The 18,774-nt window shown below is 33.5% G+C and overlaps 1 protein-coding gene across 1 annotated transcript in view; it reads left to right on the top strand.

The window, feature by feature from the left end:
- Cand1 (Cullin-associated and neddylation-dissociated 1) overlaps positions 1-18,774 on the top strand; it is a 414,848-nt gene that overhangs the window by 184,530 nt on the left and 211,544 nt on the right. The window contains exons 15-16 of the mRNA XM_090392833.1: positions 5,375-5,468; positions 9,910-10,027. Of these exons, the coding sequence (XP_090248959.1) occupies positions 5,375-5,468; positions 9,910-10,027 (212 nt within the window). The remainder of the gene's footprint in view (positions 1-5,374; positions 5,469-9,909; positions 10,028-18,774) is intronic.

Below are 18,774 nucleotides of genomic sequence, written 5' to 3'. Positions count from 1 at the left end.
AGTGGAGTACATAATTTATTAAAGGTAGTTTAGATATGTAAATTGCAAAGTGTGTAAAGAGTTTGTTCATTTTAGTGTTTTTCCCAGGTTTTAAAATAATATTAGCGGTGCTCTTAAGGTATAATGCAATGCAGGGTTAAGTGATACAAAACCTTTCTTTTTAGTGAAGGACATTGAGAAATAAAGTTTAGGGGATTCTTCTTCTCTCCTCAGTCTGTTGGTTGTTGAGTAGCATGGGACATTGATAGTGGTCTTTTGTTTTCTGCAGTTAATAAATGGAAGAGATTAGTTAATATAAATAGAATTTTTTGCCTAATATTTTTTGAGCTTGCTTAGTACATAATTAATTTAAAAGATGAACAAAAGTGCAAGTGGGGTTGTTTTAAATTCAGCTGAAGCAACTAAGGCAGTGAAGACAGTGTATAATGTCTGTTAATTGTGCATTCTTCTGGTTGGCTTGCTTGCTTTGTGACATTAAAAAAACCCAAGTTTTTGGCAAGAAACTTCATCTCTGTAAGACCCACAGAGTGTAGTACTAACCTGTAATAATAGTTATGATTAAATAATAATAATAATTAAACATAGACTAAGTGGCAAAAGCACATTAATTAACCTAATTAGCAGTGTTGTGTTAATTAGGAGTGCTAAATAATATTGTTCTCCAAATAAGGATAATAATGCATAGTCTGTCAGATCTTTTTAGACTTGAACAGTGTAATAATGTTTTTATGTGTCTAAGAAATCTACTGTGCATAACTTTAGTCCCTCCACACCAGCACACTACCCTGCTTAAAAGTGATCTTATGTGTCTAAGAAATCTACTGTGCATAACTTTAGTCCCTCCACACCAGCACACTACCCTGCTTAAAAGTGATTGCTTGCTTTGCACCTTCTGATTGTTTGGCTCATAATACTCGGTGTATTTTTCTTCACAACAAACTGCTAGAGATCTGATTAACCTAACTTGATAAACTTAAATAAGACAAACCACAACAGCAAATTCCCATAGTAGACTCACGACTGCAGGAATAATAATAATCTGGTGTAGTGGATAGTTTGAAGTGAATTTCATTTTGAATAGCACTGTGAGATAAAGAAGATAGGCTTTGGTCAGGACTTTTCAGTAGTTTGTTGCTATACTTAGGGTTAACTGCATTTGATAGCCACAAGAGGAATATTTTTTTTATAATGAGAGTCCTATCCATGAAAGACTCATCTTATAGTATATTGGTATCATGAATGGGCTAAGGTTTAGGTACTCTGGAAGCGTACTCTAGAGACCGAGCATGAAACTTTTTTGATGCACTTCAGGTCTCTAATAAGCAGGTGTAGAATCTCTTATAGTGATTCTACATCAGGTATTCAAATTTTTCTCATCTAAAGACATTCACAAACATTCATGCCTGTGGTGGGATTCAAACTTGCAGCCCTTTAGTTAGAAAGACAGAGCTCCAGGAGTTTAAAAAAAGATTAATGCCATTTATCTATACATAATCTTGTAAAGGAAATAGAGTAGAATACAGGCTTAACATAATATGGTCTAATATGAATAAATTAAACAAAATATGAAAAAAAAAACACTATTTCAAAAAATCTCAAACTTAAACTGTTTAAACTCATTATTATACATATTGCGACATATTGAGCCAAGATGTGGAGACTCAATTAGAAAGAAATACAGAAAATCAGAGCATTCAAAATGAAATGCTTAAGAAAAATATATTAGGCTCACTGGTCAGAACACAAAACAAATGAGCAAGTCGAACACAAATTAAACCATACAGAAAATATGATAATTCTTAACCACGCTACCGGCCAAGATGTATATATACGTCCAAGTTACCATGGATGCGAAGTGTATATTAAAATTGTAATACCATTGATATTACATTGAAATATATGATGGATACGAAGTGTATGAGAGAGTGTATGAGGATTTGATCCATAATGGCTGGTAAGGTGGTTTGGACACCTCCAGAAAATGTCCTCTCAGAAAATACCAAATATAGCCTTGGAGGAAGATGATCAAGAGGCAGATTGAAAAAGAACTTGGTTACAGTCTTTGAAAGAAAGGGCACAAATATAAAGCTTCAGAGAGAGAGAGCGAGATGACAGAAATGGCCAGAGAGAGAGCCAGGTGGCAAAGATTTCTTATTCATAGGCGACTCAACCCATTATCTGATGGATGAGAAAGTAGTATTGCAAACTAGGTAATGAGAAACTATTAGAAATTGTATCTGTATCCTTGATAGAAATGTTTACTTTTTAAGGGTTGAGGTAATGGCTATGATGTGCTTTATTTGGATTTCAGCAAAACTTTTAATAACATATAAGAATGTGAAACTGGCTGATTAAAATATGCCAATCAAGTGTTTAATTACTTAGGGAAATTAGTCGATGGAGAGAGAGAGAGAGAGGGAGATCAAGAAGTAGTGGTTGAAAGGAGTCTTCTAAGAGCCAGATAGTTAGGAGCACAGCATCGCAAAGATTTTAAAGTGCCTGTTTATTATATGATTTAGGTTAAAATGTAAGATTAAAATTTCTTTCTTTGCTAATGATGTGTAGCTGAATAGAATAGTCAGTCATTTGGATTATGATTTTTATAGTAGTGTCATAGTTAAATTTAAGTTTAGGAATCGTATAGAAGTTATATGTATGTTATATCTCAGTGTCCCTTTTGTGTTACTCAGTCGCCTGTCATGGACAAATAAATAACTTGGTTTGTATGCTATATAATGATTATTATCATTGCTAGTTTTGCTATTATATATATTATATAAAGTTCAGCATATTGTAGGATTAATTAAAAGAAGCTTCACTTGTAGGAGAAGGGAAATTATGTTACCATTATATAAGTCTCAGGTCAAGGTTTTTAATTGATGTCAAACAAGGTTATTTAGAGAAGATTGATAAAATGTGTAGAGAATTGTGCCCTGGTAGTTATGAGAATGAATTTATGTAATAGGAGATGGAGTGAAGAATTTAATTCAGATTTATAAGTTAGTTCAGGACATATATATAGATAGATATAAGGAATTTCTTGCACCTGCAGAACCAGGCTCTATCAGTGGATATAATAAAAAAGATAGTGAAGAAGAGAGATGAAATTCTTTTGTTTGCAAAGTCAGAAATGATGGAATGGCAATTTAAGGTTATTATGGCCCCTAAGCTATAAAAGAGCTTATGCAGTCATTGCATCTTACTTTGAATGACAGGGGTGTCTGTTTAGCCCTATGCTTGTGAGATTATGCCCTCCTTAATCAAACAAAAGCTGGAATTTTTGAAATTTCTGATATACGAGGGCTGTTTGATAAGTCCATGCAAATCTGAGAGATGGCACCACCAGTACGTATCAAGGCTATTTTTAGTTGCTGACAACTGTTGGAGGATCACACACTAAGTTTCAGTCAGATAGATCTATTACTCTGTGTTTGGCTTTCATTTGAATCAATCAAGTACTGTGATTTGTGAAAAATGGATGAGAAAGAATTTCGTGTAGTGATTAAACATTACTTTTTGAAAGAAAAAACAGCTCAGGAAACCAAAGCTAAGCTTGATAAACATTATGGTGAGTCTGCACCTTTGATTAGAATGGTTTATTAGTGGTTTAGTAACTTTCGAATGGCCATATGAGCACAAGTGATGCTGAATGTTCTGGATGCCCTATTGAGGTCACCACTCCAGAAATTATTGAAAAAATCCATGATATGGTGATGGATGATAGAAGAGTGAAGGTGCGTGAAATTGCTAAGGCTGTGGGCATCTCAAATGACCATGCATATTACATGAATATTTACATATGAGAAAACCATCTGCAAAATGGGTGCCGCTTTTGCTCACAGTGGATCAAAAGCTTCAACGTGTGAACTGTTGCAAGGACAGGTTGAAGCTGTTTCAACGGAATCCAGAGGAATTTTTGTGTCATTTTGTAACAGTAGATGAAACATGGATCCATCATTACCAGCCTGAGACCAAGGAACAATCAAAACAATGGGTTGCAAGCAGGGAATCTGCACCAAAGAAAGCGAAAACCATTCCTTCAGCAATAAAGGTTACAGCCACCGTGTTCTGGGATGCTCGTGGCATAATCTTCATAGACTTCTTGGAAAAGGGCAAAACAATTACCGGAGTGTATTATGTGTCTTTGCCGGATCATTTAAATAATGAAATTAAGGAAAAACGACCACACTTGGCGAAAAAGAAGATTCTTTTTCACCACTACAACGCACCTGCTCACTCTTCTGCAATTGTGACCACAAAATTGTTCAATTTACGTTACGAAGTCCTTTTGCATTCCCCCTACTCTCCAGATTTGGCTCCCTCTGACTACTATCTGTTTCCAAACATGAAAAAATGGCTGGCAGGAAAGATATTTTCATCAAACGATGAGGTGATTGCCGAAACAACTGCCTATTTTGAAGAGTTGGACAAATCATACTTATATGGACAGGGTCAAAAAACTCAAGAGCATTGTTGGACTAAGTGTATAAACCTCAAAGGAGACTATGTTGAAAAATAAAAAAATGTTTGTCCCAAAAAAATTGTTTTCTTCATTTTTGCACAGACTTATCGAACAACCCTCATATGTATTAGCAGTGACAGAAGATTTACTGTTTTCATCTTCATCATCAAATTCCTGCCATGTACCCTCAAGGGGTGTATTGCTGTCCAAAATGTAATTTGGAATTTTAAGTTTTGAGTTAGAAATTGGTCAGTATAATGTTTCATGTGCCACAAATGTAATGGTAAAAATTAGTAGTTGACTATTATACTAAAAATGAGTTTTGAAATAACTTAATACACTTCATTAAAATGATTCTCACAGCAAGTTATAATCATATCAGTTCCACCCCCCCCCTCCATATGTATAAAAAAAAATTAATTCTGTACAATTGTACAAGTCTATATTACACTTTATGATGAATGATCCTCACTTTCATTAAGAGATTCCTTTTCTTTTCATAGTTATCATCTGATTCAGTTAACAGAGGATTGCCTTTAACTATTTGCTTTACTTGAAATGTTAGTATTCTTGATACTTTTGATTTGAGTGGCAGCTTCCAAAAATTCATTGGGCACATTTCCATTATTCTCTGAGAATCAAATAGGCAAGATGCTCGCAATATAAGTTGGTGTGTCTGTGGAGGGGGAGGGGTATAGTAAGAGAGATAAAATTTTTATATTAACTCCCTTTCCCCCATAAACAATCCTACAATCTTTACTGTTTGTTTTCTGTTTACTGTGCTCATTTCATTTAGAATTTCACATGAGTATACTTCATAAAGGTCCAGCAGTTTAAAACATTGTTGCTTTCTGCAGTTTAACACTAAGTTTGAGAATGTTTTTTAAATAAACACTCATAATTTTTTTTTAGCCTATTATTCATGCAGTTGGAGATGTGTTCTACAAGATAACATCTGAGGCACTATTAGTTTTACAACAGCTTGTCAAAGTCATCAGGCCATTAGGTAGGTATCAGACAAATTTTTATAATTAAATAGATTATCACTACAGATCAAAAGGTGACTTAATCCTGCAATTGTTTTAAATTGTTTAAAACAATTGCAGGATTAAGACTCTTGCTGAGTGGAGGTTATTAGTAACCTCCACTCAGCAAGTATTAGTGGAGGTCATTGTTTGGCCAAGCAGCAAAAGGCATGTTATATTTTTTACTATCTACTAGATTACTGTAGGAAGTTTTATTGCCAAGTTAGAAAGCATATTACTCTAAGATAAAATATGGATATAAACATAATTTCTTGTCAGGTACAATACAAGGCCTCTTGTTTTGTGTATGCTATTGCTATCCAGTGAGAATTTATTACATTTTTATGTTGGAACACTATTTTAGTAGTAATTAGTTCATGTCCTGAGCATTATTATTAGTCTTGCCCTTTTCATATTTTTTTCAAAGCTTTTCTTAGCCTGGTTCATTTCCTTCTCTGCTACTTTAGATCTTCAACAAGAACTGACTTGAAAGCAGTCATCTCCTGTCAAATAATTTATATGTTTAATATGGAGTATGCTAGATGTTCCTTCTTTTCCAGATCCACCATACCTGAACATATCATTTTATATTTGTTAAAAGGAGATAAATATGAAAATAGAAACATACTAATATTACTTACATACTAGCATCTCTATAGCACAGTTGGTAATGCTACCATTCTTTGGTTGGAAAGACCTTCGTTTGAATTCCATATAGTATTTGAGGAACATTTATAAGGGATTTTACTCTGTCAGCAACTCAAGTTTTCCCTCTTGTAAAAGATAGACAAGCCAGTGTTAATATACTTGACAAGTATCATGGACTGCAGAAGTAGAATTAACCACTCCATCATTATCAGAAATTAGGATTATAAGAAACCTAAATGGCTTGGCCAAAACAGACTGTCAGATATGTCAAAGATGATGGGATGAAATGTCTTAAGAATTTCTTTTCTCTCATAGAGTTTGAGGATAAAGATCCATCTACCATCATGCATAATATGTTCAAACAGAAAGCTGGCAGCCCAGTAGAGAGGTTAGAAAGCATATAAAGGCTTAATAGGACTTTATGCCAAACACATTCATATGCTTTTGAAATATCCAGAAGAAATTCCTGAAACTTGTGTTTGTCTCAAGTGGGTGACATAAGATTTCTCATCGATCAACAGCATTAGTATCTACGCTGGCAATCATTTATTAGTCGAGAGGTATTTAGATATTGTAGGAGTTCACTGTTAATGATTTTTCCGTAATTTAGAAAGAACTGAAGTGAATGAAATTGGAACAGTAATTCTTAAGGGAGGAGACCAACTTTAACAAAGATTTGTCTTCTCTCTCTCTCTCTCTCTCTCTCTCTCTCTCTCAGGAATTTATTCTAATGGGATAATATCCATACTACAGGGTAAATACTATCAGAATAAAAGAAAATAGAAAAATGATAAAGACTGGTTTTCCTATGGGTAACAATGCAACAAAACTGTCAATGTGCAAAGGGGGGGGGGGACATGTTTGGACAAGTTATAGCCAGTAGTTTGGCAAGCATTTCCTATTTTTTGGCCCTTTCATCAAGTTTAGTTTTGGATGTGTTGATATTGTGCTTGTTTTGAAATTTAGTGTAAAAAGAAAAGTTCAAGAAAGCTAATTGCAATATTATATCCAGCTTTTTTTTTGTTTGTTTTGTTTTCCCATCCACAAAAGGTTTCTTGTGAACCTATAGTACATTGGTACTGAGTGTGTGTGTGTGGGGGGAACTAAGGAATTTTTTTTTCTCATTTTTATTGATTATCTATCTATCTATCTATCTATCTATCTATCTATATATATATATATAGATAGGTTTTTTCTCCCTCTTTTTCCTGCCAGAATAGTTCTTAATTCTTCCAGCTGGGTGATAAGGCCACTGATGTCAGCGGTGTAGTCATAGGCTGTCAGCAGTTTTTGTGAAGAGCCTCGAACTTTTTTAAGAAAGCTCTGAAGCTGCTCACTTGTAAGTGGGCCTTCAGTGTGAGGAAGACCTGCATTTCCAGTTTCCTCTTCATCATCTGAGGACTCAAGAAGCTCGATCTCTTCATCCCCCTCTATAGGCTGTTGGGAGGGTTCCAGAATGCCTGGAGGCAAAGGTTCCCTGCTGCAGCTGCTCTGGTTTGTCTTTGGCTTTTTTTCCGTTTTTGTTTCTTGCTCCTCTTCGTTATTTGTATCTTTATCAGAGTTAGTTAGTTGTCTGTGTTCCGTTTCCTTTTCTCTAGGATTGCTTTTAATCGATGTTGGTGGAGGTTCTTTCGAAAGTTGGGTTTCTTTAGTGCTACCACTTGATTTTGTCTCCTCGGTACTGGACTGAGAGAGCTGTTTCTTTGAGATCTTTGTTGTTTGTTAGGGATGCTCTGTTTTTTGGGGTTGGCTGCTTGCTGCTTCTGATTCTCTGATCCGCTAGGGTTAGTAGTATTGTTAACCGGTTTCTCATTTCTGGGTATATACAGGCATAACTTCCTTACATGACCTTCTTCGTGGCAGTAAAAGCACTGAGCAGCAACAGTAATATAAAAGGTGTAGGGTACTCCGTCTATTTCTGTGTTGATTATTTTGGGTATGGAGCCGATTGTATTGTCGCCAAAGTGCATTAGAGCCTGTCTTCTAAAGCTCTTGATGTGAGCGAATTCAGGCCTAGTTGTAGAGGTGCGTAGCGTTCGGATTTTTACCTGTCATTGCAAAGGGGGAAGAAAGAAGGATTGTTGTGCTTAACAGTGCGAAAGTTAATCAGCTGGCACTCTCATGTTAATAGATAATATTGTGCAATAGTAACTTCTGTGTTCTTCCACATTTATGTTCTTATGTTATCAAGTTAAAATAATTCTTAATGGCTTTAATTTAAAAAAAAAAAAAAAAAAAAAAAAATGTAATTAGCCTTATAAGTGACTTCGATGTAACATACCTCAACAAGAGTATGAGCATGTAACCTCTCTGTCTGACTGCAGAGAACCAAAAACCGGTTAATCCTGTATATAAGATTGTTATGTTTACAATAAAAAAAAAAAAAAAAAAATATATATATATATATATATATAGATAGATAGATTATTATATTCAGCCTTAACACTCTCATCTACAAGGCTGCATATACCACACAGTTTTCAGTGGGATCTGCCATATAAATCAAAATGTGCCAAACCAGATTCCGAAATACAGTGGAGACTATGGCATAACATCTTGCCAACTCCTTCAAAGCTCTACAAATTTAAGCTAAGAGAAACGGATCTGTGTCCATTCTGTGACGTTTCAGGCACCTTGGAACACACATATCTGACCTGCCCTGCAAACAAAGTGATAATCACCTATGCCCTGAATACCGCCTCTAGCACCTGTAACTACACGCACAGCCAAGAAGACTACTGGAATTTAGTCCACACAGAAGAAAACAGACACAGAACATGCAATTTCATCTTCATCTGCGCTAAGGCCGTCATCTACAGCTTTTACCTAAAACAGACAAGAGGTAACCAGCACCCATCCATCACTGAAACTGCACAAACCCTCATGCACATCCTCCGTCGGAAACTAAAAAGTAGGCTTCTATTGGAACTTGAGCACTTCGAAGAAACAAGAACTGTCGCTAAATTCCTAGAGGAGTGGAATCCAACTGGTACCCTCTTCTGGATTGACGACGACAATGTGCTTCATCTGAATGATAACTCAAACTGAAACTGAACTGTTAATTTTGAATATTCATTTATATCTCTATTGTACACCCGAAAGGAAAATGTTTTTCTTTCTCTGTAAATATATACTTATAATATGTAAATAGTCATTGTTGCCTATCGTGTAATGTTTATTTTAACTTGTTAAATAAAAAAAAATAAAAAAAAATCTATATATATATATATATATATATATATATATATATATATATTACTTTTTACAAAGTCCAGAAACCCTGCTCTAGAGACCAAACATGGAACTTTTCAAGTCACTTCAGGCCTCCAGATGGGGCAGTGGTCTCACATTGGGCAATGGTATTCATCTCCCACCTAAAGACAATCACAGACATCCATGTCCACAGCTGATTCAAACTTGTGATCTGTTGGTTGGAGAGTGGGTATGCCAACCAGGCCAGCATATATTTTGAATCTTCAGCTTTTGGTAGGAATTTTATTAATTATCGTTTTTCCTTTGCTACTCCCATATTCTTTAGTAGAGAGAAAATTCTCCCTTGTCTGCAAAATTCCATTCATTCTCCCACAGATAACTTTCATACTGTCTGTTGCGCTATCACATGCAGTCACAGATTACAGCTTACTCTGTTTGTGGTATAGTATTATTAAGATAGGCAGTTCCTCACTGTCAAAGAATTGTATAAGCATATGCTCATTATAGAAAAGACTTATATTATCATATAAATGGTTTTTGATTATTCTCTTCTTGATTTAGATCATCCAACGTCATTCAACTTCTCACCATTTGTCACAGATCTTTATCAGTGTACTCTAGTCAGGCTAAAAGCAGCAGATATTGATCAGGAAGTAAAAGAACGAGCAATATCTTGCATGTAAGTATGATGCTAATTGTTATTAATTATTATATACACTACAACCAAAAAATTAAACTTAAATCCAAGGCACTGTGGATGAGGATAATTAAGTCTATTAAGCTATGCCATTAACACACATTTTTAAGATTTTATTCTGTTTACAGTGGAAGTCTCAATTAACCGATCTTCATTTAACCAATATGGTGAATTCATAACCACATTATTGTATTTTTGTTTCTGGTAGACCATATAAAATATGTTAGGTGTGTGGCTCAAATTGGTACATTAGTTTTTTTGCTAGTGAGCATCTGTGTTTTAGTTTGACATTGGCACTGTTTCCTTCAATACCAATAAACTTCCTCATTTTAACATTTTCATTCATAACAGTTTCGTATTGTGCATATTCTGGAATTTTGTAATACTACACTGAGTTGTTTATACATATCTGCAATGTATTTTTCTTGAACATTCTGTATTTTTTCAATCCATTTAGGTCCAGCAATGACTTGTCTGTATTTAAAAAACAACAACAACATAGAAATGTATACAATGTCCTAAGATCCTTTTGTATGCTTTTTTACATTTTAGGGGATTATCCATAACTGCTACAAAATTCTTCTCACAGACTAGAAAACTTATATACATCATTGAATTTTAGTTCAAAATTAGATGACTCAATTGATTTATTGTTAAACTAAACTAATCAAAAGATTTGCAGTTTTTATTCAAAGCTGAAGATTTCTCAGAGCAGTAAACTTCAAGAACTTGCTTATATTCAGAACATGCTCCTTCAATATGCACTGCTGTAATTAAAAGACCTAATTCAAAATGATTATAATACTGGTATCCCTTGCTTAACACGGGATTTGATTACTGCGCCGAAATTAATTGCGGCAATCCCTTGATATACACAGCAAGAGTTTTGATTAACACACCTTTAACCCTGTGGAGCTCACAGTTGATCTGACAGATACATACAAAATGTTTAATATAAATATTCTTACACAATTCAGTATATAGCTTGGAGATCATGAGTAGCTGTGCATTCATATGTTATCCATGATGTTCCACACTGTTTGGTTTAACGCCTGTTATGTAAAGGTTTGTATGTTTGACAGTAAATTGTATCTGAGAGATACCGCAACCTCTGATGTCAGTATAGTATGGTTTAGTTGTTTTTTTATTCTTTGTTCAATAATTTCTAGATTGTAACTGAAAATAAATAAACCATGTATTACTGAAATAGAGAGCCAAAGGCTTATTTATCATACATGTCCTCTAGGAGATGTGCTTTACATTATGGAAAATATTAAGGAAAATGATGTGGAGCTTACTCTACCTTTACTACGAGTTGCCCATAAGGTTGCTTATGCTTGCATCTGCCGAAACATTTAGTTTCTATATATTCGGCACGAAACTCTTGTACTGTCTATATCCCGCTATGAAATAATGTTGGATTCAACATCCACTTAATTTGTGCCATGTATTATATTTGCAGTGTTTTTTCTTTTTGTTTTATTGCTTGTTTGCCATTTTATAGAATTTATGCCGATAAGAAAAAAACAAACTGTTCAAACAACTCTTAATAACTTCTTTTGATAAAAAAAATTGCAGTAAATAGGTACAAATATTTATTAAACATTTACTTTGCATTCATTTTTTATCTTTCCTAAAAGAGTACCATATTAAATGAATTATTAATACAGTAATCGATCATGGACGAATTGTAATTTTTACCATTGATTATTAGATTTGAATAACTCGATTTTGATATACGCGGCAACATCGAGGTGTTACACCATGATATCTTGAGAATGTAAAATTCTCAGTTATCATGGTGTAACATGAAGAATAAATAAAATAAATTAGAACCCTGCATAAAAGATAATATTTGAATTAATTAAAAGAAAAAGAAAGATTCTTGCATCCAATAAAATATATATAATATGAAGGTGTTTGTTAAACTAACTAACAAAAGAAAGTATATTAATATTGTGATATGATTTAAAAGAGAAAATTTAACTAAATAAGACAGAAAAGGATTAGTCATAAGAAATGGTATGTGAGAGGCTAGAGATTAAGTTAAGTAAATTCATAGAAAAATTTTGGAAGGGGGATTAAAGAGGCTAGCAAAGGAAAACAACAGAATATCGCTCAGGGCCGATTCCCGGATTGAGACATTGTTACGGGCTCACCGATCAAAGGATGTTTGGCAGAAAAATGCCACCCTAATTGGTTGGTGAAGTAAAAACAAGTAGGGGCGGAAGTTAGAAAAAGTGCCGTTAGGAGAACAGGTATGAAAGGGTTGGGAAACCCCCCCCCCCATGAGGCTTTTTTGGTTTTGGTTTTGATTCTGTTCCAGGAGAGCCCTTCGTGAGCTCTTTCGTAGGAATTTCACGGTGTTTTCCTGAGTGGCGAGATAGGGGTTATATCTCCACGTCACAACACGGAAACGAAAGTGAGCGGAATTTCGGTTCCGTATTTCCTATTTGAGAAGCGAAGAATGCCATAAAGTCGAGGAAAAGAAAGCATATTCTTTCTGTTCCAACTTCAGTGACAACTACGAAAAACGGAGAAATGGATGTAAAGAAATGGATGTCCACGTCGCGAGTTGCACAGCCGATATATAGATGATTAAGAGTGTGTCTAAGCATAGTTCAACTCAAAAGGGAACATAGGAGTAGCAGATTATCGGAGAAGTTACACCAAGCTAGTTCAATCAGAAGAAGGTAAAGGCCCATATGAAAAACCCAAGAAAGAAAGGTACTGTAAAATATATCTAATGTTAACTAAAATTTGTCTGTGATGATACGGAACTGTTGAAGTGACCAAGGAAAATTTATACTAGGACTTTAGTATCTGACAGAATATATTAAAAGTAAGCTGGCTAGTGTTAATGTTAAGTGAAAAATTAAGTGTCCTGAGAATTTTGCATGTCTATTGTATTGGAAAGTTAAAATGTCATAGTTGTGTGTTAGTGCAGTAAATGGTTTAGTTAATCTACTTAAGTTTGAATAGTTAAATAGTGTGAATTAATCTTATTTGTCCATGTCAAGTGAATTTATGTGTTGAATTGTTATGGTGGCATGATCGTAATACTCATTATAGGATCATAGCCTAATTACTTGTAATAAGCTAATGTTAGTTTGTAAGTATTTAGTTTAGCATTAAATTGAGTAATCATAAAATTTGAATTGTACCATGTTAAGGAATTTAATAAACCTTTGTTCAATGATGAAAGAGTTGTCTGAAATTGCTGTCCAATGCACCACTTGAAAAATTACGAACCTAATCACAAGGGAAACTAATGTTAAGAAACGAGATAAAGTGTCACGACTGCAACATAGTTACACTTTCAGACATATTTGAGTTCTTTCTCCTTGTTTTTGTTTTTGTATATAATATCTCAAACTAAATATCCCAAAAGGCGCAGTATAAATACAAATATTAGGGGTACTAAGGGGAGAAATAACTCAAGTATTAGTAAAATTTTTGGTGATATCTCGTGCGTAGATAATAGTGGAACATAGATAAGCGGGAATTGTTAGATAGAATAAAAATCGTAAAATGGGACGCAACAGAGGGATTAATTAACCTCTTTAATCGAGGGATACCTGTATTGTCATTATTAGTCTTAAGAAGTACAATTTCAGTGTTGCTGATAGAAACATAGTATTGTTGAAAGCATATGGTAACTCTTGAGTTCATTATTGAATCGGTGTACTAACTATCATTTTAAGAAATATCTTGAGTCACTGAAGGCTTGCTAAATATTTTGAATTTTTTTAAAGCTTAAAAAAATAAAGAAGATGAGGTTTTAGTAGCATAGCATATATAGTTATTACCCTACAGAAAGAGACTCCATGGTATTTCATCTTAACATTGTTTTAATTGACATGGGCAAAGAAATCCAACTGACAAAGTTCTCCTGTTGCAAAGATTATTTGAAGTTAATTATCTTTTATCAAACAAGCAACATGTCAAAATCACTCAGTCACTTAAATAACTTCCTGACTGTTGTGAACACTGTTGTCTTTGGAATACAGTGTTCTGTGAATATTTTACTTTGAATGCCAAACCTTAAAGCAAAACATCAGTGACAGTGGAGGGTTATATATCTTACACAAATAGTTTACAACTTTCAGTAATAGTTGCCATGAGTATTACTCTCAAAAAAAAAAAAAAAAAAATTTAATTGTTTTAAAAACTATATCATACACTGTTTGAGACATTGTATTCCTCGTCGTCATCATCATGCATATCAAGGATTTAGGCCTAGCATGGCCTGTTCCGGCCTTAGAAGTCATCTTTGAATCGTTTAAGAGGACGTCCTAGTTTTCTTTTTCCTAATGGCTTGTACTTTAAGGCTTGTTTTGGTAATCTTTCTATTTTCATTCTTTGAACGTGTTCCATCCATTTATGTTTATATTTTTTAATTTTTTCTATTACTGGTTCTTGGTTTAATTCTTTCATAATTTCTTCATTTCTTTTGTGATCAAATAGGGTTTTTCTCATAAACTTCATTTCTGCTGTTGTTAATCTTTGTTTGTCTTTTTGTTTTATTGTCCAGATTTTGCTTCCATACATTAAGACTGGTAGGGCTAATGTATTGTATACTTTTAGTCTGGTTTGTTTTTGAACTAGGTTTGGTTTAAATATAGAGTTTATTACACCTGTTATTTTTAAATATTTTGCAATTTTTACGTTATATCTTTTTCATTTTCATATGTGATCATACATCCTAGGTAGTTAAATGAATTCACCTGTTCTAAGATCTTGTTTTCTATTACTATTTTAGTTCTTGCTGGATCTTGTCCATTAAAGGCCATAGTTTTTGATTTTTCTGTTGATATTATCATACCATAATCTTTGGATATCTCATTTAGATCTAAAATAGCTTTCTGTAAGTTATCTTCAGAATTTGTAATTATTATTTGGTCGTCGGCAAAGAGGAGAGTGTTTAAGTTTACTGTAGGAGAAAGTTTAATTCCTTGATGTAAGTTTTTATCCCATTTTATTATTATTTCATTTAAGTAGAAAGGGACATCCCTTTTGGACCCCTTGGTTTATCTCTCTCGAATATGATAGCTCGTGATTTAATCTTATTTGTATTTGATTATTTTCATATATACTTGTGATAGCTTTTAGGATATTATTTGGTATTTGTCTTTCTTTTAATATGTTAACTAATATGTTTCTTTTAACTTTGTCAAATGCTTTTTCAAAGTCAATAAACAATATGTGTTTCTAAATTGTATTCTCTTTTTTTCTCTATTATTAATTTTAGGCAAAATTAATAATAGAGAAAAAGGCCGGGTCTATACATGATCATCCTTTTCTAAATCCATTCTGTACTTCTAAAATAAAGTTTTCGGAATATTTCATTAGTTTGCTATTTAAGATTCTTCTATATATTTTGTAACAGGAATTTAGTATACTGATACCGCTATAGTTTTTAGGGTCATCTCTATTACCTTTTTTAAAGATAGGAATCACGATTGCTTTTTTCCATTCTATTGGGGGGGGGGGGATACCATTTGAGTAAATTTTATTTAAAAATAATAAGTCTTTCTTTGAATCTTGTTCCTGCGTATTTATATAGTTCTGAACCTAGCTTATCTTCTCCAGGTGATTTTCCATTTTCTTGTTTCTTTCAGGCTGATTTCTAATTCTTCTTTAGTTATTTCCTTTTCATTTTCGTTAATTGTTTGCCAGTTATCTTTTTTAAAATATTTGTCTGTCCATGGGTCTGTGTAATAATTTAGAAATTCTTCTAATTTCAATTCAGTGTTTAATTTTATGTTTTCTTTGGTATCTGCATTTAAGTATTTCAAAATCTTATATACATTGGGTCTTATTTTATATAAATCATGTTCTAAATTAGAAACAAATTTGTTCCATGATTTTCTGTCTTTTTCTGACTTCTCTTTTAGCTATGACTCTTGTTCTTTTATATTACATTTCATCTTTTGCTGCTTAACCATTTGTGATAGGCTTCTTTTTTCTTTTTGATTATTTCTTTGATCGTGTCATCCCAGATCTTCAGTTTTTTCCTTTTATTGAATTTTTTGGCCTTTACTAAGCTTTCATTTACTGCTGTATTTAGTATTGTTTTTATATTAAGCCATTCTATTTCTTTTTCTTCATTTTGTTTTATTTTATCTAGATATTGGTTAATTCTTTGTTCATATAGCCATTGTACATTTGTGTCATTGAGTAGTCTAGTTTTATAAACAAATGTTTCAATTTTTCTTTCTGTTCTTGTTACTTGTAGCCATTTAGGTGGTAATCTTAATTGTATTTTAACAAGGAAGTGGTCACTGCTTATTTCATATCCTCTGCGAACTCTAATATCTAGTGAAAATTTTGATGTCTTTTCATTTAATATGAAGTAATCTAATATTGATTTCCATCTTCTTGCCGCCCAAGTATATTTATGTATGTCTTTATGTTTATAGAAGGAATTCATTATTTTTAGGTTATTATAAACTACAAAGTCAATCAATTTTTTACCATTCCTGTTTAGAGTATGTTCTCCATATATTCCTATATTATTATTAATTTTCGTGTTTCCAATTCTTGCATTTAAGTCTCCTGCTAAAATTACGTAATCATTTTTATTTATTTTATTATATGTGTTTTGTAGCTGATTATAAAAATCAATATTATCCTGTTCTCTTCCTTCTTCCGGGGCATATAAACCAATTATTGTTAAATAGTCTCTATCTATTTTTATTCTAGCTTCTATTATTCTTTCATTCCATAATTTATAATGTTTTAACTGTTTTGAAAGGGAGTTATGAATCCAATCATGACTCCTGCTTGTGCTCTTTGGTCTCTGTTGACTTCACTGTATATCACATTAAAATTTTCGGTTCTCATGGTTCCTTTTAATTTCTTTTTTGTTTCAGTGATTACTGCTATTTTCAATTGTATTCCTTAATCTTTTAATTTAAGATTGCGCTGTCCTGAACAGCCTGTTTTGAATTCCTCAAAATAACAAACATATGGACCTACTAACATCTATAGCAATTTGCTTTGTCCTTAAGCCAAAAAGAATAATGATAGTGGGTGGGAATTTTGAATGGTACATAGAATAATTTCTGTATGTTTTGGGGTATTGACAGAACAGAAACAGCAGTCATTTGGGAAAGGTGAATGAGTGATGATGAGGACAGTGTGATAAGATTCATTCAGCCAGGAAATATGGATCAAATCTGAACTTATAATTATTTTGCATTGAGTTATGTTAAAAAAATCATGAAAGGAATATAATTATTATTTTTTTCTTTTGGCTCATTCAAGTGGTTTGTTTCAAACCTTAATGTATTGATCTGTCTTCAGTATGTGTTATGCTCAGCTGCTAAAATTTTAACCAACAATTAATGACAGTGGGATAGTGGAGGAGGAGTTGATATTCAGGTAGAACTTATTGCTTTCTGAAGTGGTCCTCCCCAAATTTACGTTAATCCATATTGCTCTTTGTCATTGATTTAGTGTTAATGGTTAAAATATTTAATAACTGACCAGTCTTCATCTTCTGGGTTGGGTAATGTATCTACTCTAATCAATATGTTGTGGATTTGAATTCCACTGTGGACAAGGATGTTTGTGAATGCCTATAGTTTGAAAAAGTTCCGTGTGTGGCTCTAGGATTTCTGTATTATTTAATTCCTTTGCAAACTCACAGCAGTAATGTATGACAAGTTTACAACAACCTTTCATAGATCAGATGCATATACAAAAGCAAATAAATTAAAACTATATTATTTTATGTATATATTTTCCATATAATTGCTCGGTGTCTCTTTTTTTTTTTTTTTTAATCTATTAACCCCATGCATAAGAGATTGCAAAATGAGAATTGTATTAGTGCTCTCCATGGTTGAGAGAAAAGGAGGTTGGGAGCTGTTGATGATTTTCTGCTAGCAGTGGTCTTTGAGCAACACTATCTGAGTAGGAGTGTTCCGAAGGACAGGACTAAAGAGAATGAAAGAGGAGGACAAGGTTGATTTTATAAGCTTGTAGTTGGACTTTGAGTGGATGTGATTAATAGGTGCTTGCATTTTAACTGTTTAGAGGAAAGTCATGGATTGAAGCTAGAGTTTTTTGTTTTTATGGCACTTGATTTTTTTACTTAGTCTGGCTTAAAACTTTTCAATTAAAACCAAGACTGGGATGGTGTGATGATAATTTTAAAATGCTGAGAAGATTTTCTGTATGTTTGTTTGGATATTGACAGAATAGAAACAGCAGTCATCCTGTTTCGTGTTGTAGTGCGAAAGGACACAAGACAATGAGTGAATGATTGAAGAACATTATATAGCAGAGAACTTGCACAGGATTGATTTGATTATTGTGAGAAGAGGACCTCCATGTGTATTTAGGACAACTGATTAAGAATGGCTAACCTATAGAGCATGTGCCAAAAGTAGTGCATTGGATCCTAAATTCCAGCCTGGTTGGCTGAGTGGTTAGCGTATCCGCTCTCCAGCCACAAGGCTGCGGATTCGAATCCCGCCGTGGGCATGGAAGTTTGTGATTGTCTGTGAAAATACTAGTGGTGGTAGTGGTTGGCGATGGGTGGCGTTGTTGTAGATGCGGTTCGCTGTAGTTGGTGAATTGAGTGGTGGAGACAGAGTGTAGAGCAGTTACCCTCCCACAATGAGTCTTTGGACTCCCTGGAGGTGTCACATAATGATAATAAGTAAAACCTATTTATACAAAAAAGTATTAACAAAAACTGATTTGTAGAGAAAAAAAAA

The sequence above is a fragment of the Typopeltis vanoorti genome, chromosome 5 (assembly GCF_054136105.1).
Source record: "Typopeltis vanoorti isolate ZY-2024b chromosome 5, IOZ_Tvanoo_1.0, whole genome shotgun sequence".
Taxonomy (NCBI): domain Eukaryota; kingdom Metazoa; phylum Arthropoda; class Arachnida; order Uropygi; family Thelyphonidae; genus Typopeltis; species Typopeltis vanoorti.
The sequence above is the reverse complement of the archived record's forward strand: the minus strand, read 5'-3'. Positions and strand labels throughout refer to the sequence as shown.